Source organism: Perca fluviatilis, chromosome 16, assembly GCF_010015445.1.
Source record: "Perca fluviatilis chromosome 16, GENO_Pfluv_1.0, whole genome shotgun sequence".
In the NCBI taxonomy this organism is placed as follows: domain Eukaryota; kingdom Metazoa; phylum Chordata; class Actinopteri; order Perciformes; family Percidae; genus Perca; species Perca fluviatilis.
In genome coordinates this window covers 1,517,088-1,544,007 of record NC_053127.1, presented here as the reverse complement: position 1 = coordinate 1,544,007, position 26,920 = coordinate 1,517,088, and the positions used below count along the sequence as shown (strand labels likewise).

The 26,920-nt window shown below is 41.7% G+C and overlaps 1 protein-coding gene and 1 long non-coding RNA gene across 2 annotated transcripts; both read right to left on the bottom strand.

Annotated features, from left to right (window-relative positions):
* Positions 1-1,184: 1,184 nt before the first annotated feature.
* On the bottom strand, positions 1,185-21,485 carry LOC120544165 (complement C1q-like protein 2). The gene is made up of 4 exons (XM_039777768.1): positions 21,286-21,485; positions 20,745-20,795; positions 4,591-4,725; positions 1,185-1,670 (listed from the first exon to the last, which is right to left on the bottom strand). The coding sequence occupies exons 1-4, from the start codon at positions 21,431-21,433 to the stop codon at positions 1,387-1,389; spliced, it is 618 nt and encodes a 205-aa protein (XP_039633702.1). The 5' UTR covers positions 21,434-21,485; the 3' UTR covers positions 1,185-1,386.
* Positions 21,486-22,993: 1,508 nt separating this feature from the next.
* Positions 22,994-25,406, bottom strand: LOC120544180. The gene is made up of 5 exons (XR_005636464.1): positions 25,363-25,406; positions 24,402-24,477; positions 23,682-23,827; positions 23,417-23,544; positions 22,994-23,275 (listed from the first exon to the last, which is right to left on the bottom strand). It is a non-coding gene; the product is annotated as an uncharacterized LOC120544180 (long non-coding RNA).
* Between the last annotated feature and the right edge of the window lie 1,514 nt (positions 25,407-26,920).

Sequence of the window (26,920 nt, the reverse complement as noted above, 5' to 3'; positions counted from 1 at the left end):
ACGGAGACACAGACACACACACAAAGACACACACACACATACACACACTTTTATGACATCGTGAGGACTAGTGACTAGCAGTTTTCTGAAGGAATGATTTTAACTCCTGAAATTATTATAATTTTATGTGAACATAAAACTGATATTAAACATCAAAAACTGATGGATTTGCAACTGATCGGTTTTAAACATGTCATTAACACTCTGAAATGGATACAGTTTGGTTAGGTTTAGACACAAAATCTACTTAGTTAAGTTTAGATAGACATTTATTGATCCTTTCGGAAATTAATCTTGCACCATACAGCTCATCAAATAGACAGACAACAGAACATAGACAACAACAAGAGAACCAACCCCTCCCTTCCCCCCACACAACCACAATACACAATCCCAAATATCTCCACATCATAAATAAAAAATAGCAAAGTGCAGTGTCATTAGCACCAGTGGGCTATCAACAGTAAGGTGCATCATCATCAGTGGCGTTTTAATGTTATACCAATGTGCAGTATTATTACCCAGAAAGGATCAAGTTATTTTCCCTAATTTATTTAGTAGTGTAATTCTGGCAGGAATGAATGATTTGCGAGCCCGGTTGGTTTGTAAGGACGGCACTCTATATCTTCTGCCTGATGGCAGCACCTCATACGCCTGGAATAGGGGATGTAACCCATCACCGCAAATAGCTTGTCCTTTCCTCACTACCCTGGATTCGCAGACCGTGGTCAAAGAAATTAACTGATGGCCAGCAATCTTGCTGGCCATCACTGACAAAGACAAGTATCAGGCAGTGGAGCAGAAAGTCAAAATACTCTCAACAAAAGAGCGATAGAAAAGGACCATCATGTCTTTTTCCACTCTGAACTGTCTCAGCTTCCGCATAAAATACAGTCGCTGCAGACCCTTTTTATAGATGGCATCAGTGTTGGTGTTCCATGATAGCTTAGCATCTATTATTGTTCCTAAGTATTTATAATCCTCTACCACTTTAATCCCTTGCGATTTAGAAGTCTCCTGTTGTGTGCTTCATGTTAGAAAGGGAAACTGTACCGTAGTTTTTTTATGTGAAAACTTAACATTCTCTGTTTCTTTATACTGCTATGATGTTGCGTTATATTCTCTGCTTTCAATAAGTTAAAGTTGAAACAAGAAGAATAAAGAAACACTCACAGATGTAATTGCTATGATATGTTTATTATATAGAAACAAGAGAGAATTAGAAACATTAACCACTAAAATTTGAAGGAAAAAGATACTTGTTAACAATTATTACTTATTATTATTTGGATGCAGATGAAATCAGATCAAATCGATGAAGTGCTATGAAGACTTGTTTAAGACAAAAAAAGCCTGTGTGACTATCACAGAGCTGCTGTTTCTGTCTTACATGGGGAACAGCAGAAACCCACTGAAGGTGGTGTGGTGATTATAATCATCAAACGCCAAATTGTTAGCCACCAGAAGCACATACACAATGTCTCCCACCTCCAGCAACAGCGTCACGCCTTTAGAGGAACTCATAAAACCGTCCTTCTGTTGCTCGAATGCCAAAAAAACCTTCTCTGAGTTCTTGACCAACCAAGCCCCTGAACCGTGGCTGCCGTCTCCAAATGCACCGACCGACCACTCAAAGTTGTACGCTCCTCTCACCGGGGCAGTGAAAAAACCTGTTGGACATTTGTTTTTGTCATTTTACAATTAGAAATTGAAAAAAAAATGTTTCAACAGCAACATCAACTTACAAGTGAAATGTATTACGTCCTGCTACACCCTGTAACGCCCTGCAGTGCCCTGCTATGCCATGAACTACTACAACTACTATTTCTAGTCATAGTTCCATTATCTTTATTGTGACTATTATTGCCACTGTTCATCACACCCCCAACCAGCCCCATCTGACACCGCCTACCAAGAGCCTGGGTCTGTCCCAGGTTTGACCCTAAAAGGAAGTTTTCCTCACCACTGTTGCACTAAGTGCTTGCTCTTGGGGGAATTACTGGAATTGTGGGGTCTTTGTAAATTATAGAGTGTGGTCTAGACCTACTCTATCTGTAAAGTGTCTTGAGATAACTCTTGTTATGATTTGATACTATACATAAAATTTTATTGAATTATTAGAGATGCACAATATATCAACAATCACATCTCTGAAACTGGTCCAGTATTAAACCAGAACCGAGCTGTAATGTAACCCTACAGGACTGATGTTCAGCAGCAGTTAGAGTCACTAAAAGTTCTGTTGTTGCTGCTGACAGACTCAGATTATTAGTGTCTGACAACATTATGGGATGGATCCCTACAGAGATAGACCTTTTAGTTAATCGGGTGATAGAATGCAAAACCGAGTTTACCTTGTCATATTTTGAATAACGACAGTTTGGTGGGTAAAATAGGCATAAATAGACTCTCAAAGTCCCATTGACACCGCATTCCTCTGCAATTCTCACAATTTGAAACGGCTGCTGAAAACGGTCAAATCTCAATAAAGCTAAAAGTTGACTTCAAATTGGGGGCTCTACCTTATTTGGCTCTAGTCTGTACCTTTGTCACGCCCCTGTGGTGGTTTGGGGTGTTTTAGTTCTTTGTTGTGTGTTTCTCTGTTGGCCCTGCCTTTCTCTGTCTCCTGTGTTTTTCCCCCGTCCTGCCTGCTACTGCCAGCTGACGACACATACCTGTTCCTCATTCCACAATCACCGCTCTCCCGCCACACACCTGCCAGCCATCTACCATCAAGCTCAGTATTTCAACCCCGGCTCCACTCACTATCTTTGCTGGATCGTTGTCTTCGCCATACTGGTGACACTCGCTACAAGTTCTCGTCTCAATCAGTCGTTGCCTTACCTGTCGTTACCCTGTGCCTACCCTTACCTCTCCTTGTGTTTCTCTCTGCAGTCATCGGCTCCACATCTCGCTCCCGCTGGCTTCCCCTTTCAGCTACCTCCTCACAGCTCACCACTTCACCCTGCCTCTGCTCCTGCTTCCAGCCTTCCCTTCTTGGACTCCCCCTGTTCCCCGGACTCCAGTGCTTCCCCCTCGGTTCCCTCGGCCCAGGTTTCCCCGTGCTCTCTGAGCTCCCTCGCCATCCTATCACCAGCTAGATCCCTCGCCATCCTATCCCAGTGCATCCCTCGTTATCCTATCCCTAGCCCTTGTGTCTTCGCTTCTGTTTTTGGTGTCCGCCTCCCCACCACCTTCCCCATTTTGTCAATAAATAAACCTTTTTGTGTTTTGAACCGTGCATTTGGGTCCGTTCTGTCCTTCCTCGTAACAGCCCCAAAATGTACATACAAACCTGAATGTAGGTCGCGCAGACACTTTATACATTGTTCGTCTGCTATTTCATCACTAAATTCACTTCTGAGACTTTTTTTATGCAAGAAATCAACTATGTAGAGCTCAAATATGGGCAGTTTTACGAAAATTGATGGCTAATCGCAAATTTGGTCCGACTGTCCACCTTCACAGCCCCCGCTGTGAGCTGGCTGGAGCTCTATCAGGAGACTCGCAGACAAGAGGCGTTTATTTCCCCGATCGTCTGTTTAAATAACACATATCCATTATAAGATTAACTGGAACCTGTGGTTTTTCAAAGTCATAATGCTCCACAAGAGATTGCGGGTGTCACTCACACACAGCACACACCGGCCACGGAGCAGGCAGAGGGGGAGGGAGAGCAGTGACTGACAGGGCAGAAAGATACCCGTCTCTCTTTGAAACTCTTGTAAATAAATTTTAACATGTATATTAGAGCTCTCAGTCTTCCTGTATAATACCATTCAAATTTAATTTGTTATTTTTTTTAATATTCAAATAATATTCAGTAGATACTGCATACCACAGTCGTCTGCAGTATAACCCTACGGCCACAGTGTAAGGAGCTTGTGTTTTACTGTCCAAGCACACTGGACTGGCAGATTTAAATTTTCTCTACAACTACAACAGCTTCTTTTTTTTAAAGAAAGCCTCATATCCCCCCCCCCGCTCTTTGCTCTGCAGCTTTGCTCGTAACCATTCAGCGAGCAGCTCATCTAAATATTCATGGGCATACCATATAAGGGAGAAAACTTCTCGTTTCATTCTAGGGATTTTTCACAGGGTTGCATTAGGGCGCATAGAACAGCACCTGTAACCAATGTTACATACCCTATTAGGAGACCTTAAGGTACAGTGTGAAATATCCTATATAATCATTCTATCACCCCTTTAAAAAGTAAGATCCTTTTAGTTTAACATGAAACAGCCCCGAAATCCCTATCACCACACCCACCAGACTCCATGTAAATAATCAGGACTTTTAGCGTGTATAGAGCCAGCATATCTCCACCAGACTCCATGTAAATAATCAGGACTTTTAGCGTGTATAGAGCCAGCATATTTCCACCAGACTGCATGTAAATAATCAGGACTTTTAGCGTGTATAGAGCCAGCATATCTCCACCAGACTCCATGTAAATAATCAGGACTTTTAGCGTGTATAGAGCCAGCATATCTCCACCAGACTCCATGTAAATAATCAGGACTTTTAGCGTGTATAGAGCCAGCATATCTCCACCAGACTCCATGTAAATAATCAGGACTTTTGGCTACCTGTGTTTGGGTTGTAGGCATTTCCGATGTTGGTGGGGATGTATTTGTAGACCAGGGTAGTGTCCATGGGAAAGGGTCCGGTAGTTGCTGTTCCACTTCCAGCCAGCAGAGCGACTGAGAATGCAACCTCTTGGACTGAGAGGAGAGAGAGAGAGAGAGAGAGAATATTTGTTTGGAGAAAACCACCCCTACCTTACTGAATAGTTTCTCCAGCAACAAGAACAGCGGCAGCAGACACATAGTATGACTCCATGATGCTCTGTGTCTCTCCAGATTTTGCAAATTAGTAGTAATATGCTTGTTTATCTCTAGTGTTTTCGGTAAAAACAGTTTAGCATATATATTATTCACCCGACAGGAACTTTTGGACATCGGATTCTGCAATTCTGACACCGTTATTAGCGTACCTCCAGGGATCGCTAAACCAATTATGGCAGCCTACATTGACGCCGGTGACTTCAACCACTCAAACTTAAAGATTGTACTGCCTAAATTCCATCAAAATGTATCATGCCCCACAATAGGTTCATCACTCCCCTCCATAGAGACCATCCAGGGCAAGTGATGCTTGCGTAAGGCACGCAGCATCATCAAAGACTGCTCTCACCCCAACCACAGACTGTTCACCCCACTCCCATCCGGGAGGTGTCTCAGGTCTCTCTGCACCTGAACCAGCAGGTTCAGAGGAAGCTTCTTTCCTGTGGCTGTCACCCTACTGAACTCTAACTCTGCATACCGGTGACAATTAACCATCTAAGCCCAGTCCCCCCGCACCCCCGGACAATTTGCACTACCCTATCCTACCCTTACTATTCTATTTATTTATTTACGAATGTACATACTGTAATCACACCTATACATAGCCTTATTCTACTGCTCTTCATACTATTCATCCTGCACATACACTTATTCTACTGCTCTTATATTATCACACTGCACATAGCTGTACATACTGTACATATCTGTCTATATGGTTCACACAGAATATCCATATTTATTCTGTTTTTCTTATTATATATTCGGCTAATACACTGCATATATCTATATTATTCGTACTACTATCATAATATCACTGCTACTACATTGCACATATCTGTACATGCTGTTCATACATTGTTCATATTACATAGCCATATTTATTCTCCTCTTACAACAATATATATTTCTTGTCCTGTCTATGCACAACCTGTCTATACTTGAATATCACGTTGCACTTTTCTACTCTTTTTGCACTTCTGGTTAGATGCAAACTGCATTTCGTTGTCTTTGTACTTGTACTCTGCACAATGACAATAAAGTTGAATCTAATCTAATGACAGCCAGAAATGCATTGACTGCCACTATCCCTTGTAACTCTCTCCACTGTAAGTCAGCTACTCTTTTAGTTAATGGTAGTCTGTATAAACTCCTCCACGCAGGTTGGACATCAGCCGCCAAACCCAGATGTCCTCGCCACGGTGTGTCAACCCGTTCATCGAGTTTACCCTTATTTAAACACAACACCATCATTTTATGAAAGGCATTCCCTTTTGCCCCTTTCAGGTCTAAAGTCTAGTGCTTTACATCCAAAAACAAGACTGGGACGTACACATACACCAGGGAAGGAATCATCAGATTGAGGTGTAATCAGACCAACATTATATTCCTCCATTATAGATTCATGTCCAGACAGATTGTACTTCCAGTGATCCAACAGTTTTGGAAAGACTCTAACTGATCTTACAACCAGAACAGCTGCCAAAGCAGTAGCATTGTTTAGTTTCGGACCAGCGATATCCACCACATTCCCCAGCGTGAGCACCCGTGCTCTGCAGAACATGTCCGAGATGGCAGAACCTGCCCAGCAGGGGTAATCCAACCGGTCTCCATTCACCACCGGTTCCTGTAGCAGCCAGTGTAAGAATTCACCTTGCAACATCTCTCCTTGAGAGCTTCCACACGGTAAACACGCCACGATAGAAAGGAGGCAACGCCTGGAAACTCAGCTTCTTTACATCCATCAGGAACAGAGAATCTTTTAATCCAAAACCTTAAAGTTGTTCAGCACCCAATGGGCCAGAGGTCTCCAGACCAAGTCCTTAGGGCCAAACAGCAGTCTCTGGATGAACTGCAGGCAGAAAGCAGCGCCTCTGCTGGCCAAATTAACTAGTCCTTGTCCTCCTTCTTACTTGGGAAGAAACAGAACAGACTGGGGAATCCAGTGCAGCTTGTCCCAAAAGAAATTAACCAAAACAGATTGAATCTTTGAAAGTAAATTAGAAGGGCGATCCACACAAGATAGATAGAAGAGGACAACAGATTGTTAATGACAAGCGTCCTCCCTCTATAGAACATGCTCGGTAAGAGCCACTTCCATTTTTTTAACAGCCTTCTATTTTTTCCAAAGCGTTATCGCAGTTTTTTAGCATCACACTCCTCCTCTAAAAACACACCCAAATACTTTACCCCTCCTTTCTTCCAGGTTAGCCCTCCTCGTAGAACTAGAGTGCTCTACAACTTATCTCCCACCACCACAGCTTCACTTTTCGCCCAGTTACCTTTAGCAGAAGAGATACGATTAAAGATACTTAGATTCTCCACCAAAAGTGTCGATATCTATCAGTGCTTTGACTGATTAGCCAGGGTGTAGCCTCCCCACCTGATTCTGACTACATAAGCTAGCTAAAATCAGACCAAAAGTTAGTGTGCTTTTTGATTTCTGAAGGAACTGACTACTGGACTGCTTGATATTAAGTTAAGTACTTACTTTATTTGGGTTTTGCTGCTTCTTCTACTTTTCTACTGCTGCTGTGTGTTTTCTGCTAGACTGGTTGTGTTAGGCCAAATTTAGTGGTTCTTGTTAAAGTGAAACTAGTTAGTGTGAAGTGTGACTTTTGGGAGTGGAGGTTAACGGCTCTCAGGTGCTTTGACTGATTAGCCAGGGTGTGGCCTCCCCACCTGTAGCAAACACCAATCTCCTCCTTGTATTTAACATTAGCATTTGCGTGAAGCGGCAGCTTCAGCGGCAGACTTATTGGACGAAGACTCGGAGGACAAAGACAAAGGAGTCTACGCAGGAGGCTAAGTGGCCTCGATTTCTCATATCTCACTTACATTGCTCGGTGTCTTCATTCGGAAATATGCTGCTTCTCCATTCCTGTCCGTGTTTCCTCTCGGAGATACTACAAACCATGCATTAGCTCGCAACATTTCTGCAACTCCACCTCTCTTACCTATCCCACCCGTTCCACACACACCCAAAACCTTGTTGCAGGTGGCCTATGGAACTGCCAGTCTGCCACTCGCAAGACTGAGTTCATCTCTGGCTTTGCCAGCCTGAAATCCCTTGACTTCCTTGCTCTCACTGAGACCTGGATTACACCAACCAACACATCCACCCCTGCTGCCCTCTCTTCTGCCTACTCTTTCACCCACACACCCAGACCCACTGGGAGAGGTGGAGGGACAGGCCTACTCATTAACCCCAAGTAGAGATTTTCTCTCTACCGACTGCCACAGTTTACTCCACTCTCTTTTGAACTTCATGATGTCACCATTACTCATCCGGTACAACTAGTAATCATTGTTATCTACCGCCCACCAGGTCCTCTGGGGGAGTTTTTGGAGGAGCTGGATGTCCTTCTTTCAAACATCCCTGAAACTGGCCCTCCGCTGGTACTTCTGGGCGACTTCAACATCCAGACAGAGAAGTCAGCTGCCTTTCTTCACCTTCTCTCTTCTTTTGCCCTCTCACTGTCTCCTTCACCACCCACTCACAAAGCTGGTAACCACCTAGATCTCATATTCACCAGAAACTGCTCTACATCCAACCTCACTCCATACCTCCGACCATTTCTTCATCTCATACTCTCTCCCACTCTCCCAAGCTCACAACCATATCTCAAGAGACACTGTACCTGTCCGCCGTAATATTCGTTCACTCTCTCCTTCTTCTCTGGCGGCATGTTCTCTAGCTACCCTCCCTCCATCTGACTCTTTCTTACTCATGCCTCCCAACGCTGCCACAGACACTTTACTCTATACTCTATCCTCCTCTCTCGAATCTCTGTCCTCTTACTTCACGACAGGCTCGCAAGTCCTCCCCAGCGCCGTGGTTATCTGACTCAGTACGTGCTGAAAGATCAACTATACGGGCAATGGAAAGGAAATGGCGGAAATCTAAACACCCAGATGATCTGCTTACCTATCAGTCTCTTCTTTCCTCCTTCGCTGCCTCTATTTCTGCAGCAAAAAGCTCTTTTTATCAAACCAAAATTGAATCCTCTTTCTCAAACCCCAAAAAACTTTTTTCCATCTTCTCTAACCTGCTAGATATCCCCAGTCCACCTCCTCCCTCCAACCTACCCACTTTGTCAACTACTTTGTAAAAAAGATAGATGACATATGGTCTTCATTCTCCACCACACCTCCCAAAATCACCTTACCATCCATCACATCCAGTACTCTTTCCTCTTTCACCCCTCTATCTCCAAATCAAATTCTTGCTTTGATTACCTCTGCCCGCCCAACCACCTGCACCCTGGATCCTATCCCTTCTCACCTTCTCCAGTCCATTGCTCCTGACCTCCTTCCTTTCCTCACTCATCTCATTAACATCTCCTTGTCAACTGTTTCCCCGATGCCCTCAAAGAGGCAAGAGGAACCCCACTACTCAAAAAACCAACACTCGACTCCTCTGATGTAATATAACTATAGACCCGTCTCCCTTCTTCCATTTCTATCTAAAACTCTTGAGCGTGCCATTTATATTCAACTCTCTACTATCTCCACCAGAACAACCTTCTTGATCCCCACCAGTCTGGCTTCAAGGCTGGTCACTCAACAGAAACTGCCCTCCTTGCTGTCACTGAGCAGCTTCAAATCGCTAGAATAATCTCTCTCTCTTCCATCATCATCTTTCTGGACCTTTCTGCTGCCTTCGACACAGTGAACCACCAGATCCTCATTTCGACACTCCAGATTCTGGGTGTCACAGGCTCTGCGCTCTCTTTGCTGACATCTTACCTGGCAGACCGAACCTACTGGGTAACTTGGAGAGGATCTAGCTCAGAACCTTGCCCACTCAAAACTGGGGTTCCTCAGGGATCAGTCCTGGGTCCCCTCCTCTTTTCTCTGTACACCAACTCTCTGGTGTCATTCAGTCACACGGCTTTTCTTATCACAGCTACGCGTATGACACCCAACTAATTCTCTCCTTTCCTGAGTCTGAAACTCAAGTAGCAGCACGTATCTCGGCCTGTCTGACTGACATCTCTTCTTGGATGTCCACTAACCATCTGAAACTCAACCTTGACAAGACTGAGCTCCTTTTCCTTCCAGGGAAGGGCTTTCCTACCCAAGACCTGACTATAACAATTGACAACTCTGTGGTAGTCCCCACCCAGACTGCTAAAAAACCTGGGTGTGACACTTGACGACCAACTTTCCTTCACTGCTAACATTGCTGCAACCACCCGATCGTGTAGATACAGGCTGCATAACATCAGAAGGATACGTCCCCTTCTAACGCAGAAGGCAGCTCAGGTTCTGGTTCAGGCTCTAGTCATCTCATGTCTAGACTACTGCAACTCCCTCCTGACTGGCCTGCCTGCATGTGCCAGCCGACCCCTGCAGCTCATTCAGAACACAGCAGCTCGACTTGTTTTCAACCTCCCCAAGTTCTCTCACACTACACCACTCCTCCGCTATCTTCACTGGCTACCAATTGCTGCCCATATCCGCTTCAAGACACTAGTACTTACATGCAGGGCCACGAACGGATCAGCCCCAGCTTACATCCAGGACATGGTCCAACCATATACCCCAACCCGCCCACTTCGCTCTGCATCAGCCAAACTGCTGGCTGCCCCCCCACAGCGAGGGAGAACTAATCACTCAACCAAATCCAGACTGTTCACTGTCCTGGCTCCCAAATGGTGGAACGAGCTCCCCATCGACATCAGGATGGCCGAAAGCCTACACATCTTCCGCCGAAGGCTAAAAACACATCTCTTCCGACTACACCTCGGATAAAAAAATAAAAACTTGCACTTTCATATGTCTCTTTATAGCTTTGCATATTTAAAGCTAATGTACTTGCACTTACTACTTGTTGTCTCGGGTTTGTTGAAAGCACTTAATTGTAAGTCGCTTTGGATAAAAGTGTCAGCTAAATGACATGTAATGTAATATCTGTTTGTTTGTTCAAAACAACCACGACATAATCTGCATAAGCTCAAATTTTGACTGCTGAAGCACACCAAAGTTCCTTTCTGAGTTTATTGAGCAGAAGCTCAATAGTGAGGGAATAAAGCATCCCTGACAGAGAGCATCCCTGCCGTACCCCTCTCTGCTAGGGCTGTAACGTTATGCGATATGAAACCGAAATCGCGACACTCAGATCAGCGGAGTGAGAAGACAGAATCGCGACACACCCCTTCCAACTCCCAGAGTTATCGTTCCTGTCCAGATCCAATGTTACCACATCTTTAAATTACTATTTGTAGCCTATTAGTCGTTTTGGTACCTTATCCCCCTTAAATTTAGCTAACTGTAAAGACAGCTAAAAGCGAAGGGAGGGGGGACCCCGGTAACGCTAACGGAGGTACGAATGGCCGCTGTTCTGACTCGGGTGCCTGGGTCTGTTTCCCGACGGTTCAGTAAACTACCGTTAGCGTCCTTAGCACCGGAGTTAAGTGCTGACTGGGTCTGGATTGCTGGAATAATAGTGGCTGGCTGCTAGCTGGCTGGGGGCTGACTGTGTAGGTGTCCCCAGGCCGGGGCTGTTGTCAGCTCTCATCCCCACTGAAGCCTTGCAGCGCCAGGAGAGTGAGGCAGACAGACAGTGGTGTGCTAGCTGGCTAAATGACCATTAGATTAGTCATCTATCTATACAGTTAACGTTACTGATTAATTTGTGGGTTAGCCCAGAGTTGTTAACTGTGGTTAAATCCATCATACTAAAAATAACTGAGCGTGTTGAACAATGTCTTAATCTTATGTTACCCACCAAAAATTAGCTAAAGTTATAGACCAAGCATTAGCTACTTGTCAACCAGCACCTTTACAGTAGGCACCAAAGCACTTTTCCTCTTTGGCCCCCCTACAGGTTGGAAATGGAATTGTCCATTACCATTATTCTTATGTCTCATTCAAACGAGTTAATGAACCACTGAAAAAATTTTGGAAACATTATTTTAAGGTACAAAAGAATCTTTGGTGTTGGATCGATCGATATTGAAATCTATCAATAAATAAGGTCTCTTTTGTATTACTGTGTTGCAAAGTGGCATGTAATCAATGACACAACGATGCCATGTGGCAGAAAAAAAGTTGTATTACATTCACTGAGTATAACTCTCCTCCAGGGGGTTGGCTCAGTCAACCCCGTGGGCCCAGGGCCGGTTCGGCCAGCCTGCCGGCGCGGACAAGAACGGACCAAATGTCCCTCCTCCCCACATCCAAAACATTTCATGGTATCATATGTCGCAAAATCAACATAACTGAAGCCTTCAACTTTAAAACTGAAAGTTAAATCAGTCACGTTCTTTTTCTGAGTCATGAAGACTTGTCTTCTGTGACACACCAAGTGTTTGAGTTTTGGTGACTTGCACCCCAGCAGAACCATTTTAATGGGAGACATCAGCTGGCCGTAGCGCAACAACTCTTTGGCTAAATCATAATTTTTGATAAACGGAGGTGCGTTTGAATTCGTAATTCGTTTAGCTGGCAGAACCGGGGTGAAAGTATCACGAATTACAACTCCTTTCTCCACCATGGTCTCAACCTTCGCCACATCATCCAGGAAAATAACCACTGCCCTGTTCGTACGGGAGGCAGACTAAACACTGTCGAACCCAACAACCTCCCCGACAGCATAGCTGGCCTCCTCCACTCAACAGCCGACATGCAGGGAAATCCTCACATCTCAGTTCTCCAGCGGCAGCCACCTGTTGTAAACAAATTCAACCCAAGCGCTGTTTGGTGACGTGGTTGATTCAGAGAAGAAGAGATACAGAGAAGGACAGAGAAAGATAAAGAGAGAGACAGAGAGAGACAGAAAGACACAGAGTGACCGAGAGAGAGAGAGAGACAAGATAAGATATACTTTATTGTCCCCGAAGGGAAATTTGTTTTGGACTCTGTCCATTCTGCAGCGTTACAAAGACAACACAGAATACAGAAAAGACAACACAAAATACAGAAAAGACAACACAAATACAAGTATCTCTCAACACATACTCTCATGCAACACAAACATGCTTCCATATACATATAATAAACACATTAACTACTCCTTCCCATTAAACAACCCCGTCGGCTGTATTCTCCGCAATAAGTGTGGCACAGTACGATATTGCACAGCTAACATATTGCCCAACCCCAATAGCCTACATATCGCACAAATTACACAATGCACTGACAATGCCTAACCTCAATAGACTACGTATTGGACAAATGACATAACGCACAACCGAATAGCTTACGTATTGCGCAACTTACCTATTGCACAATCCCCAATAGCCTAACGTATTGTACAATGACATGATGCACAACCCCAAATAGCCTACGTATTGCACAACTAACACATTGCACAACCCCAATAGCCTATGTATTGCACAAATGACATAATGGACACCCCAATAGCCTAAATATTGCACAAATGACACATTTCCATACACACCAGCCTACATGTTATTGTTAAGAAGCTTAATGGACGTAGGCACAAATGAGTGTTTACGTCGGTTCAGCCTGCATCTAGGAACCCTGAATCTTCTACCAGAAGGTAAAAGCTGAAATTCTGGGTGAAGTATGTGAGTCGTGTCGGAAACAATTTTTTGTGCCTGTCTGATAACCGACTGCTCATACATTATCTGGGGGGACAGATGGTTTTTGACCCCCATAATCTTCATAGCTGTCTGTACCTGACGGGCAATCTGTGATTTGGACTGTACTGTCAGGTTACCATACCAGGTTGTGATGCCATATCTTAAAATACTCTCTAGTATTGCATGATAGAACAACAACATATTTTTTTGTTCGACTCCAAACACTCTAAGTCTTCGTAGAACAGAGAGTGTTCATGTGGTCCTTCCAGCTAAGTGTATTATCGATATGTACACCAAGGTACTTGTAAGAGCTAACCTGGGTAATGGGTGAGTTGTTGATCAATACAGGCCTGGTGTCACCTATGGCCTTTGGGTCAAACACCATCTCCTCAGTCTTGGTCACATTTAGCACAAGATAGTTGTTGTCGCACCACTGGCCACAGTCTATTGCAGTCGTTAGTATACAATGTAAAGAGAACTGGAGAGCTGACACAGCCCTGAGGGGCACCGGTGCTGATTGGCCTGGGCTCCGTGAGAGTATTATTCACTCTGACCTGTTGAGTATGATTTGTTAAAAAGGAAAAAATAACAGTTGAGAATAAATGAGTTAATGTTCATGTGTGTCAGTTTCTGAATGAGCATGTGAGGCTGCAGAGTGTTAAAAGTTGAACTGAAATCAACAAACAAAATGCCTGCGTAGGTCTTGGGGTCCTCAAGGTGTTTACTGACCAGATTTGAAATGCTGTTAATAGCATCATCTGTGCCATGCCCCTGCCTATGAGCAAACTGAAAAGGATCTAAAAACACACCAGTATCTTGCTTAAGAAATGTGACCATTATCCTCTCAAAACATTTCATTAAAATAGATGTCAGTGCCACAGGCCTGAAATGATTATTCCCCTTTGGGGAAGGTTTTTTAGGTACAGGGGTAATTACTGATTTCTTCCACAGGGTGGGTAAGGCATGTAAGTCTACTGATCTTTGAAAGATTGGGCACCATGCTGGTGTAAGCACATGTCTTTAACAGGAATGCAGATATTCCATCTGGCCTAGTGGCCTTGTTAGTACATAAGTTTTTTAAAAGCGATCTGACCTCCTGAGATTCTATCACTAGCCTTGCGTCCTGCTCTGTGACAGAAATGGTCTCTAAAACATTCTTCCATTCAGAGGAGAAGTCCTGAGATTCAAATCTCAGATAGAAGTCATTCAGTTCATTAGCTTTTTGCAGCTCACCAGAGGTACTGATGCATTTTCGAGCTGATGTCATATTACTAATTACCTTCATCGTGTCCCATACATTTTTTGAGTTCATTTCTGTAAAACTCTCTTCAATTAATTCTTTATGTCTCCTCCTGACTTCCCTGAGCAAGTGATTAAGTTCTGCCTGCACAATTTTCAGTTGTGCTCTGTCCTGGTTCTTGAATGCCAATTTATTGCGGTTGAGAGAGAGACAGAGAGAGACAGAGAGAGACAGAGACAGAGACAGAGAGATACAAAGAGACAGAGAGAGAGATACAGAGAGAGAGACAGAGAGAGACACACAGAGAGAGAGAGAGATAAAGAGTGAGAGAGAGACAGAGAGAGACAGAGATCTACAAACCTCTACCCAGTCCTACAAATGGACTGTGAGCAGCACTGATCTCTACAGAAAGGCAATGTACAGTCCACAAATCCAATCACTCTTGGGTGATTTTCTTTGTATAGCCTTTCCTTACAGTGAAGAAGATGTGAATTTAGCTATTAATAACATAAATGCCATTTTTGACAAGGCAGCAAAACTAACAAATTTAAAGAGGAAAAGACAAACAAAAAAATATTTGTGGTGAAAAATGGTTTGATAATGATTGTAAAAATCTAAGGAAAGAACTAAGAAATGTATCCAATCAGAAACACAGGGATCCAAATAACCAAAATGTATGCCTTCTTTATGGATAAACACTAAAATAATACAAACATTTATTAAGAACAAAAAGGGAACAGCATAACAAAAATCAGCTAAACCTAATCGAAGAATCAATACAGTCAAATCAATTCTGGGAAAATTGGCATAAACTAAACACAACATCTAAAGAGGAATTAGCAATCCAAAATGGGGATATTTGGACCACTCATTTTACCTACTTTATGGCAAAATAACAAATAACCCCGGCCAACAGGAAATACAGAGGAAATTAAAACTCCTTGAATCAGCAATTAAAGACTACCAGAACCCCATTGACACCCTGATTACAGAACAAGAACTAACAGACAAAATAAAAAAGCTTAAACTCCGAAAGTCCTGTGGCGCTGACTCCATTTTAAATGAAATGATCAAATACACAGATAACAAATTCAAATTGGTCATCCTAAAAGCTTTCAATATCATCCTAAATTCAGGTATTTTCCCAGCTGTTTGGAATCAAGGACTGATAACCCCAATCCACAAAAATAGAGACAAGTTTGACCCAAATAACTACAGAGGAATCTGTGTGACCAGTAACCTGGCAAAACTATTCTTCTAACTTACAAATCTTACAATTCATTAGTGAACACAATATCCTGAGCAAAAGTCAAATTGGATTTCTCCCAAAATATCAAACTTCAGACCACATCTTTACTCTCCACACCCTCATTGACAAACAATTAAACCAGAACAAAGGAAAAATCTTTTCATGTTTTGTAGACTTTAAAAAAGCACTCGATTCAATTTGGCATGATGGTCTTTTCTATAAATTGATTGAAATGGGTATTGGAGGAAAAACATATCATAAAATCTATGTATAAAAACACCAAATGTTCAGTTAAAATTGGCCACCAACAAACATTTCTTTCCCCAAGAACGTGGAGTGAAACAGGGATGCTGCCTGTCCCCGACTCTGTTCAACATTTATATAAATGAATTGGCAAAAAATCTGGAACTTTCTACATCCCCTGGTATCACTCTGGGAGATACTGACATCAAATGTTTGTTATATGCTGATGATCTAGTCCTGCTGTCCCCTACAAAAGAAGGCCTACAACAACACCTGGACCTCCAGACATGGGCTCTGACTGTCAACCTAAACAAAACCAAAATACTGATTTTCCAGAAAAGATCTGGGAATAAAAGTAAACATCAATTATATTTAAATACAGTTCAATTAGAACATGTGAAAAACTACACATATTTAGGTCTCAATATTAGTTCATCAGGTGGTTTTCAAATGGGTGTGAACGAGCTGAGAGACAAATCAAGAAGAGGATGCTATGAAATTAAAAGAAAAATCAAAACAGACATTCCAATTAAAATTTGGTTAAAAATATTTAAATCAGTAATAGAACCTATCGCTCTAGAAAAAGATCCATCAAATTCTACAACCACCTGAAAACAAGCGACCCCCATAGTTTCCACTACAAAGCACTACAATACCAAGAGAGAAACATAGAGACAAGTCCCCTCAGTCAGCTAGCCCTGTCCCTCAGCTCCCTCACCTCACAGCCCCCAGAGCCTCAGGACACCCCCCTAAGCGCCCTTATTTCACAGCTCCCAGAGCCTCAGGACACCCCCTCAGATCCCTCACCTCACAGCTCCCAGAGCCTCAGGACACCACCCAAACCATCTGGCCCAACCAAATCATCTGCAGACAAAACAGAAATACATGACCTATTGGAAAGACACTATTAAACGTCAAAGCAAAATGGATTGTTACCTAGCCCTAAACCGAGAGTTGGAGCTTAGATCGGGCCCAAAAAAATCAAGCCCGACCCAACCCGAGCCCGTGCACGTTGTGTCTGAGCCCGGCCCGGCCCGACACATGGAATTAAGAGCCCGAGCCCGATTTCAACCCAACACTTTTTTAATCCATGGGCCGTTATAACTGATGTTCTCAACTACAATTCAGAGTTGTTTGAACTGCAGACATCTGTTTAAAATGATCTTAATGAATAATGCAACAGGAGTGAAGCAGGTAAACTGCGCTGTTTGTTTATTCAGAAAGAAACGGATCGCAAATGGATCTCAATGAATAAACACATTTCTCTGTGAGGGCTTGCCTCACCCTCATGCTCAGAGAAGTAACAAAAGAGGAGGTTGAAGGCTGACTATCATCTTTCCTGCCATGGCGAGCCTGCTTCATGTGTCTGTTCATCATCCAAGTCCCCGTTTTATTTGCTGTAATAGGCAAACATCGTGCTGCACTTAATGCACTCGACACATATGTTGTCACTGCCCACGACTTGTTTAAAATGGTTCCATATCTCAGACTTTCCTCCAGACTTGCTCAAAGGTAATTCTCCCGTTTTTCTTTTTTTCTTTACATCCTCAAGCTCCATGTTGCACTTAAGCTCCACAATACAGCCCGCAGCCCCGGGGTGATGCGTGCGAGAGGAGACTCTGCGCATGACACATTATGCATTTTGTAACTGTAGTCCAACTTGTGTAACTTTGTGGACACATTTGTTACTTTGGCTTAAATATAGCCTCTATAGATAATATTTCTGATTATGGCATAGCTTTCTCCCCACCCAATTAGGCTATAGTAGCCTAATGATTAAAAAACCCACAAATGCTTGATCAAGGGCCCGGCTCGAGGATAGTGGCGGAAAATAACGGTCGGGCTCGGGCAGAGAATCTAAACTCTACCAAAAGTACACAGTAGCTGAATACGTGACCACGGACTCAGAAAGACTCTGAGCAGGTTCAGGCTGAGTGGACACAGTCTGGGACCAGGACCACGGACTCAGAAAGACTCTGAGCAGGTCCAGGCTGAGTGGACACAGTCTGGGACCAGGACCACGGACTCAGAAAGACTCTGAGCAGGTCCAGGCTGAGTGGACACAGTCTGGGACCAGGACCACAGACTCAGAAAGACTCTGAGCAGGTCCAGGCTGAGTGGACACAGTCTGGGACCAGGACCACAGACTCAGAAAGACTCTGAGCAGGTCCAGGCTGAGTGGACACAGTCTGGCTGTGGAAACCGGCCGCCACAGACAGACCTGGCTGCCTCCAGAAGACAGGCTGGGTCAGCTCTGTCACACAGAGACAGGTGGAGACAGAGCAACACTTCCTGCTTCAATGTAGCACATATACTGACATCAGAACTCAGTTCTTTACCAAAATTAAATGTAAACTCCCAGATTTTGATACACTGACCAGACAAAAATGCAACATCTACTTGGAGAAAATAGTGTGAGCGCTGTAGAAGCAGCGAGATATGTGAGTGATGTCACAGACTGAGAGACAAGCAGCACAACACCACCTAATGTCTGGAGTTCACCTCCCCACAGTTTACTCTGCCTTCTTAGTTACTCCTTTACTTCAGTTTACTCTGCCTTCTTAGTTACTCCTCTACTTCAGTTTACTCTGCCTTATTATTTACTCCTCTACTTCAGTTTACTCTACCTTCTTAGTTACTCCTCTACTTCAGTTTACTCTACCTTCTCATTTACTCCTCTACTTCAGTTTACTCTACCTTCTTATTTACTCCTCTACTTCAGTTTACTCTGCCTTCTTATTTACTCCTCTACTTCAGTTTACTCTGCCTTCTTATTTACTCCTCTACTTCAGTTTACTCTACCTTCTCATTTACTCCTCTACTTCAGTTTACTACCTTCTCATTTTACTCCTCTACTCCAGTTTACTCTGCCTTCTTATTTACTCCTCTATTCAGTTTACTCTACCTTCTCCTTTACTCCTCTACTTCAGTTTACTCTGCCTTCTCATTTACTCCTCTACTTCAATTTACTCTACCTTCTTATTTACTCCTCTACTTCAGTTTACTCTACCTTCTTATTTACTCCTCTACTTCAGTTTACTCTGCCTTCTTATTTACTCCTCTACTTCAGTTTACTCTGCCTTCTTATTTACTCCTCTACTTCAGTTTACTCTACCTTATTATTTACTCCTCTACTTCAGTTTACTCTGCCTTATTATTTACTCCTCTACTTCAGTTTACTCTGCCTTATTATTTACTCCTCTACTTCAGTTTACTCTGCCTTCTTATTTACTCCTCTACTTCAGTTTACTCTGCCTTCTTATTTACTCCTCTACTTCAGTTTACTCTGCCTTATTATTTACTCCTCTACTTCAGTTTACTCTACCTTCTCATTTACTCCTCTACTTCAGTTTACTCTGCCTTCTTATTTACTCCTCTACTTCAGTTTACTCTGCCTTCTTATTTACTCCTCTACTTCAGTTTACTCTGCCTTCTCATTTACTCCTCTACTTCAGTTTACTCTGCCTTCTCATTTACTCCTCTACTTCAGTTTACTCTGCCTTCTTATTTACTCCTCTACTTCAGTTTACTCTGCCTTCTCATTTACTCCTCTACTTCAGTTTACTCTGCCTTCTCATTTACTCCTCTACTTCAGTTTACTCTGCCTTCTCCTTTACTCCTCTACTTCAGTTTACTCTGCCTTCTCCTTTACTCCTCTACTTCAGTTTACTCTGCCTTCTCCTTTACTCCTCTACTTCAGTTTACTCTGCCTTCTCATTTACTCCTCTACTTCAGTTTACTCTACCTTCTTATTTACTCCTCTACTTCAGTTTACTCTGCCTTCTTATTTACTCCTCTACTTCAGTTTACTCTGCCTTCTTATTTACTCCTCTACTTCAGTTTACGCTACCTTCTCATTTACTCCTCTACTTCAGTTTACTCTACCTTCTCATTTACTCCTCCTATATTGATATACTGTTGTTGCTTTCCTATTTTTATTTTTATTTTTTAAATGTATATATTTTAGTTTACTCAATGAATTGTAAGTATGTATTTCTTCTCACATTGTTATCCTTGATGCTTTGGCAATACTGTTATTTCTGATATACATGCCAATAAAGCAATTTGAATTGAATTGAGAGAGAGACACAGAGAGAGAGACAGAGAGAGAGAGACAGAGAGACAGACAGAGAGAGACAGAGAGACAGACAGAGAGACACAGAGAGAGAGAGAAGAGACAGAGACAGAGAAAGAGAGACAGAGATAGAGAGAGAGAGAACAATGTAATTTTAAAAATCATCAAACATTAAACTGATAATTTTGAGTCTTATCTCCTCCAAAAAATGTCCAAACATAAAAAACTATGATCTGTAATTGAAGCTGACAGTTAAAAGCATGTCATCGTTACAGAAGAAAACAGCAGGGGTTACAAACACAGGTGGTAGACTTTGTAGATAACTACAATAGGTACACTGTAGAAAACTAGGTACTACTATAAAGTACCTGGGGATTCGGCTGCTTCTAGGAGTTATAATCTTCTAACTCCTAGAAGCAGCCAGGAGCAAGAAAATCTAGACAGAAATGAATTATGATTACAACCTCTGCAGTTTTCAGTTATTTAGAATAAATGATAAGTTGAACTTCATGCCACACAGTTGAACAGAGAGAACAATACCTTGCAGTTGTTGTTTCAGCGTGTTCACTTCAGCCTTCAGCTGAGCTAGACCTGCAAAATCAGAGACAGTTTCTTTGTCAGCTTCATTTTACTGCACCTTCAGTTTCTTTGGACATTGCTTTAGAGCTGCATGAATCAGTTGTCGACTATTAAATAAATCTCCAAATATTTTTATACTCAAATCGGTTTGAGTAATTTTTTATGTAAAAACAGTGAAAGTTGTGTGACGTCAGCTTGTTAAATATGAATATTTTCTAGTTTCTTCTCTCCTCTGTGACAGGAAACTGAATATATTTGAGTTGTGGACAAAACAAGACATTTCATGACGTCATCTTGGGCTTTTTGGGAAACACTGATCAACATTTTAGAGACCAAACAACTCATCCATTCATCCAGAAGATATTCCACACATTAATCATCAATGAAAATAATCTCTAGTTTCAGCCCTATTTTGCTCCACTACATAAAAAAATACTTATTTCTCTCCTTTTGGATATTTCTGAACTACTATGACACAATGTAATACAGTTCATTACTGTACCTGTAGTCATGTCCGCTTTCATTTGAACCAACCAGGCGGACATCTGTATCAGCACAGTGTTGATGTGTGAAGGAAACATCGGCTGGCTTTCACTTGCGGGGACAGCGCCGAGCAGCAGCAACAGCAAAAAACTCACTGAGATCTTCATTCTGTTGTATTATGTCTTTGTTTTCCCATCAGGATGTGGCTTTATATAATCGTGTTATGTTGAAAGTGTGGTCTTATGTTAGGATAATGATTAACTACATGAATAGAAAGTCGGTCCTGTTATTCAGTCAGGCTGTTCGATTTCTGGAAATGACAGGGTGACCAGTTCGGTCATGATGACCTCATGTGGGAAAGTTAGTGAATGGAATTTGGCCTGGTGGTAAACAGATGGCCAGTTTGCGTATGTGACTGAGTAAAGGTCCATCCTTTCTGTGTCTAAAACACATGATTAACAGAGAGGTTCAGTTGTTTTCTTCAGAAAATACTCAGGTCTTTGGATTTCATGTTATGGTATTATAATAAAGCACATAATTATTCCTTTAACGTCCACTTAAAACAAACCTCAAGAACAGCCTTTTTTCACCTTTGTAACAACGAAAATGTAACAAAATTAGCAACATCCTGTCTCAGAACGATTCAGAAAAACTAGTCCATTTATTTGTTACTTCCAGGCTGGACTACTGTAATTCCTTATTATCAGGATCATCAAATAAGTCCCTTAAGTCTCTCCAGCTGATCCAGAATGCTGCAGCGCATGTTCTGACAAGAACTAAGACATTTCTCCTGTATTAGCTACTCTGCACTGGCTTCCTGTAAAATCTAGGATTGAATTTAAAATCCTTCTCCTGACCTACAAAGCTCTAAATGGTCAAGCACTACGCTCCCAGAATGCAGAGTTACTTGTGGTTCCTAGAGTCTCTAAAAGTAGAATGGGAGCCAGAGCCTTCAGCTACAACACACTAAAAAATACTGGGCTGAAAATAACCCAAATTGGGTTATTCCCAACCCAGTACCTGGTTCAATATAGGACAGAACACATGCTGGGTTGTTTTGACTTTTTGAACTGGGTTGAAATTTTAACCCAGTATAAGGGGTTGCTTCGCCTAACCAAAGCCTGGGTCATTCTGACACCAATGTTGGGTTAATGCAACTCATTACTGGGTCAGGCCCACCAGCCCAAATATTGGGTTAAATTGACCCCCTTGTTGGGTTGATATTTGACCCATTCATTTAGTTATTCTTTCATCTATGAAATTCCTATATATTCCTATATATTATTTATTATTAATAATAATAATAATAATAATAATAATAATAACAACAGACAATGCATACACTTCATTAATGTCACTAATTTTATTGAACAATATTTAATTTACTCATTTAAAGAGAAAAACTGGAATAACAATAACAAGTCCAATTCCCTTATCACATGAGTGTTTCCAAAGAAGAAATGCATGGGGCCACATTATCCCTACCTCATTTCAAAATGAGTATCGTAAGCAAACTTTTTTGCACACCTCTTTGGTCGGGCAGGTGCGTAGGATATGATCAAAGGTAACAGATCAAAAATGTTGAGAGAAAAAATCCCGCACACTGACCATTATCATATCAAATAACTGGACTAATACCAAGCAACAATTATTAACAATAATTCATTTCCTCCTTATATTCCTCCTAAATATTAAAGAGAGACAAAAAAGAATTCCCTTATGGCATGAGCATTTCCAAAAAACAAACGCATGGGGCCACATTACTACCACCCCCCCATTCTTTCTGGAGGAACTGCTAAGCAGAGAAACACTGCTTTGGGAAATTGATATCAAACACATAAAAACATTTGACACAAACATGTACAGCTTGGACAACGCTGTCGTGCTCCAGGGCCAGCCCACTGGGAACGGTGAATGCCTGAGAGCAGCAGTCCTCGCCTCCCAACACCAGGGTGCAGGGGTATGGTCTGCTCTGCTGCCTGAAGGTACTCCACCATGTTGGCTCCGACCTGCAAATAATAATAATATTCCATAAGTACTTGAATGACAAAGACTCTGACCAGCTGACAGCTAATGTTTTCTAACAGATTTTACATTAAAAGGCCTGCATCACTAGATACAAGGGGCTGTGTGAGTCTAGGACTACTCACAGGCTTAAGATCGATGAAGGCCTTCATGGCGTCAGACACTGTAGTCCTCACGGTCTTTCGGCCCATCCTGAAGACTGCAGGTGGAATCAGGCTTGGCAGAACCATCAGGGCAATGTAGTCTTTGGAGCCTGTAAAGAAAGAAAATAGTTTGACATAAGTATTATCATAGTTTATTTATCTATTATCATAGAGTAGCTTATGGCTCGAATAATGCACAAATCCAAATATACAAATCTAAGGGTTATGTTGATGTTATAATTTCTACCTTGAGACAAAGACTCTGTCTCTGTCTGCACGTGGAGCTTCTACCCCTCCCACTGGGCCGCATGAACAAGCTTCTCGCTGAACCTCCTCCAGGTCAAAGATTTAGTCTGATGCCTCTTTATGAAGAACCTCGAAGTCCTGCACAATCTGAGAGGGGGAGATTTAGAATAATTAATTAAATCATATATCATCAAAACAAAAATAATAAGATAAGTGAGAGAGAAAGATTGAGAAAAAGAGAGAAAGTGTGTGTGTGATTGAGAGCACATTTTGTAATAAGAAAATTACATTTAAAGTATTGCTGTGCACAATGGTAGACAGAGGTGTACTGGTAAAATAAGAGGTAGCTAAACTATAAATTCTGTAGCCATGGTAAGGTTAATAAAACCTCATGCCAATTGTTTGCCTTCTATAGTTGTGGAATTTCTGTCACTATCGAAATGGTATTTCAGGGACCTACAATGGTGACCACAGGTGATGGGTAATCAAAATGGGATTCTGTTTAGGGAGGCATGGTCTTCAGTGGCACATATAGAGTGTTAGATTCTTTTACATAATGCTCTTACATGTCAAGATGTTGTACATCTAAACAAAATGGAGTATTGTGTAGCCTACAACTTCATTGGGGATGCATGAGGATAGGGTAACTCATTTTTTTTAATGTTGACATATTCAATAATATTAATAACAGGCATATAGTACAACAATATAACATATTTACCTGCAAAAGTGTCAATCAGCTCAAGAAGTTGCCGTTCTGTTAACTTTAGTTTAACAAAGTCCTCCATATTCAATCGCTATAGGGGAGAAGAACAAGATCTGTTAATGTTCAATCAATGTATGGAAGTGTATTTTTCAGTCTGTCTGTCTGTCTAGTGAAAATATAACTAAAGTTATTTTTTTTTTTTCCCTTTTTTCTTTTTTTCTTTTTTTTTTTTTTTAACTAAAAATTTTTTTTTTTTTTTTTAAAAAAAAAAGTCAACAGAATGCATGCAATGCACCTTCAATGCTTCGCTCTGTACTAGCTACTAGCTAGCTTACAGGATGAGTCAGCAATTAGCGCTAGCTAGCGCTAGCGGTTAGCATTAGCGATCTTTTTAAAACGTTATAATACTTCATATCATAGTGAGTTTGTCTCGTGATTTGCCCCAGACACACACACAAATGTTTATAAAGCACTGTTTATGTGTCACTCCCTCAGAGAATTAGAAATAGTCTCCATTTAAATCTTAGGTATCATGCTACAATATTAACCTACTAGCTAGCATTAGCGCTATCATACTTGAACTTGCGCTAGCCTTATAGCATGCATGAATCGTAGTTAGCTAGAAATCACTGTTGCTAACTGGATTATCAGAGCTAAAACGCTCCTCCTATCCGGCAATGAATCAAGATCAAGTAAGTAACCAGTAACCGGAGCTACAGTCTGCTGTTTGACTGCAATGAAGCAATGTTGTAGTAAGCAACTCCTTGCTAGCTTGCTAGCGCTGCTTGTAATTAGCATCAGTGGTAGCCGTTAGAGGGCGAGTGCCGGTTGCTTTCGGCAAAGTAAAGTAAAGTTCTACAGGCTGTCCCGTTATGGAAATAATGATTATTATTATATATATTATAACTAACAACTAGCAAGCTCGTGTTTCTGTTGAAGACAGAGGTAGTTTTCTAAAAAATGAGAAATGACAAACCTTCAGTGTTTCCAAAAGTGTTCTCCCGCCTCGGAGGAAAGAAAAAGACCGTTGGAGGAGGATCCCAAACTTGAATGTAACCCAACCACTGGGTTAATATGATCATTGGTTGGGTTATTTAGATCAAGGCACAGTCCAAAACCATTAACCCAACTACTGGGTTACTGAAAGTAACCCAATATGGGTTAAATATACATAATACAGGGTTAAACAGCCTCAACCCAGTGGTTGGGTCAATAAAATAACCCAGTATTTTTAAGAGTGCAGGTGTCCCAATTTATGTTACTGTAATCAGGAGATTAACAGACTGACATGGTACGTGTTCATTATAATTTGTAAACAAATACATACTTTTAGGCTGCAACAGAAATATGTCAGCCAAAGAGTGATTTTTATCAAACCCACAACTTTAAAGTCAGTGGGCAGAAAAATAAACATTCCTAAGACGCGTTGGTGAAAGAATGACTTCAATTTCAAATAGACATTTTCAAATGTCTGCCTGCCACATTTTCAGGACACTAAGATGAAAGGGAGAAAGAAACAATGAACATTTTCCTTTCTTATCTAGTTCAGGATCCTAAGGATCTGAATACACACAAATCATAAGAATGGTGAACTTTTCTGGGATCACCATTCTACTAATCACTTCTCTACGGAAAAACTAGTTTACCAGAGAGCTTCTGATTGAAGAACAAAGATCTTTACTAAAACCCAAATTGCTGCTCCTGAATCAAATAAAAATTAAATTTTCTTCCCTTGTATAATTAGCACCATGGTAGGCAATTTGTATACACATAAGATAAATACATTGAATAAATTAAGCTATTTTCCAAAACTCGTTTCTATTCAATGTGCAGTATTTGCATCTAATTTGATCTGTCTATCGTGTAGGGTGTGTTTGTAGCGTGCATAAAAGCATGTCTTCATTGCAAGCATGTATATTTACGTGTATGTCTGTATGAACTGTTTTTAGGGATCTGGCAGTCCCAGCATCGGGGAGACTGCAGAGCCAGTTTCATATTCACGAACGCTTCAATAGCTTTGGCAGCAAAAGTCTTACAGTGACATCCGGAACGTGTACAGACATTTTAGGTGACAGGCTCAAGTAAAAAATCCTAATCGTTAACACTAAACTGAACAAGCTGCTATTCTGTTCATTTTACATGAAAACAGCACTGCACCAAAAAAAACTTTTCTTGAGGAATAAAAAAGCAGATGCAGCCTTGAGTGATGTACAGTAGAAAAAAAAAAAAGTGATATTGGTTGTCAGGTTTCCTGCAGTTAGAGGCAGGGCTGATTACAGACGCCGCCTCAGTGAGGTCATTTTAGCAACACTGTGATTAACAAAAGTGGTAATGTCAGATGCATCATTACAAGAAACTCTCAATCCATCAAATGTTGAGGTTAAGCCAATGTTAAAAGTGCACATTAAATCACTACCTAAACCAAATAAGTGGACATAATCATACACCAAGAATAGTTTTTCCCATGTAGAGGAGAGAGGAACAGAGAATTGTTCTCTTACTGTTTGACCTGTAACCCCAATTGACCAAATAGA

Excerpts from the sequence above, each read along its gene's own strand:
- LOC120544165 (XM_039777768.1), bottom strand. The coding sequence starts at position 21,433 with ATGAAGATCTCAGTGAGTTTTTTGCTGTTGCTGCTGCTCGGCGCTGTC. Across the intron at positions 4,726-20,744 it reads GCTGAAACAACAACTGCAAG|TCCAAGAGGTTGCATTCTCA; the intron begins GTATTGTTCTCT and ends CTCTCCTCTCAG. Across the intron at positions 1,671-4,590 it reads TGCCTACAACCCAAACACAG|GTTTTTTCACTGCCCCGGTG; the intron begins GTAGCCAAAAGT and ends AATGTCCAACAG.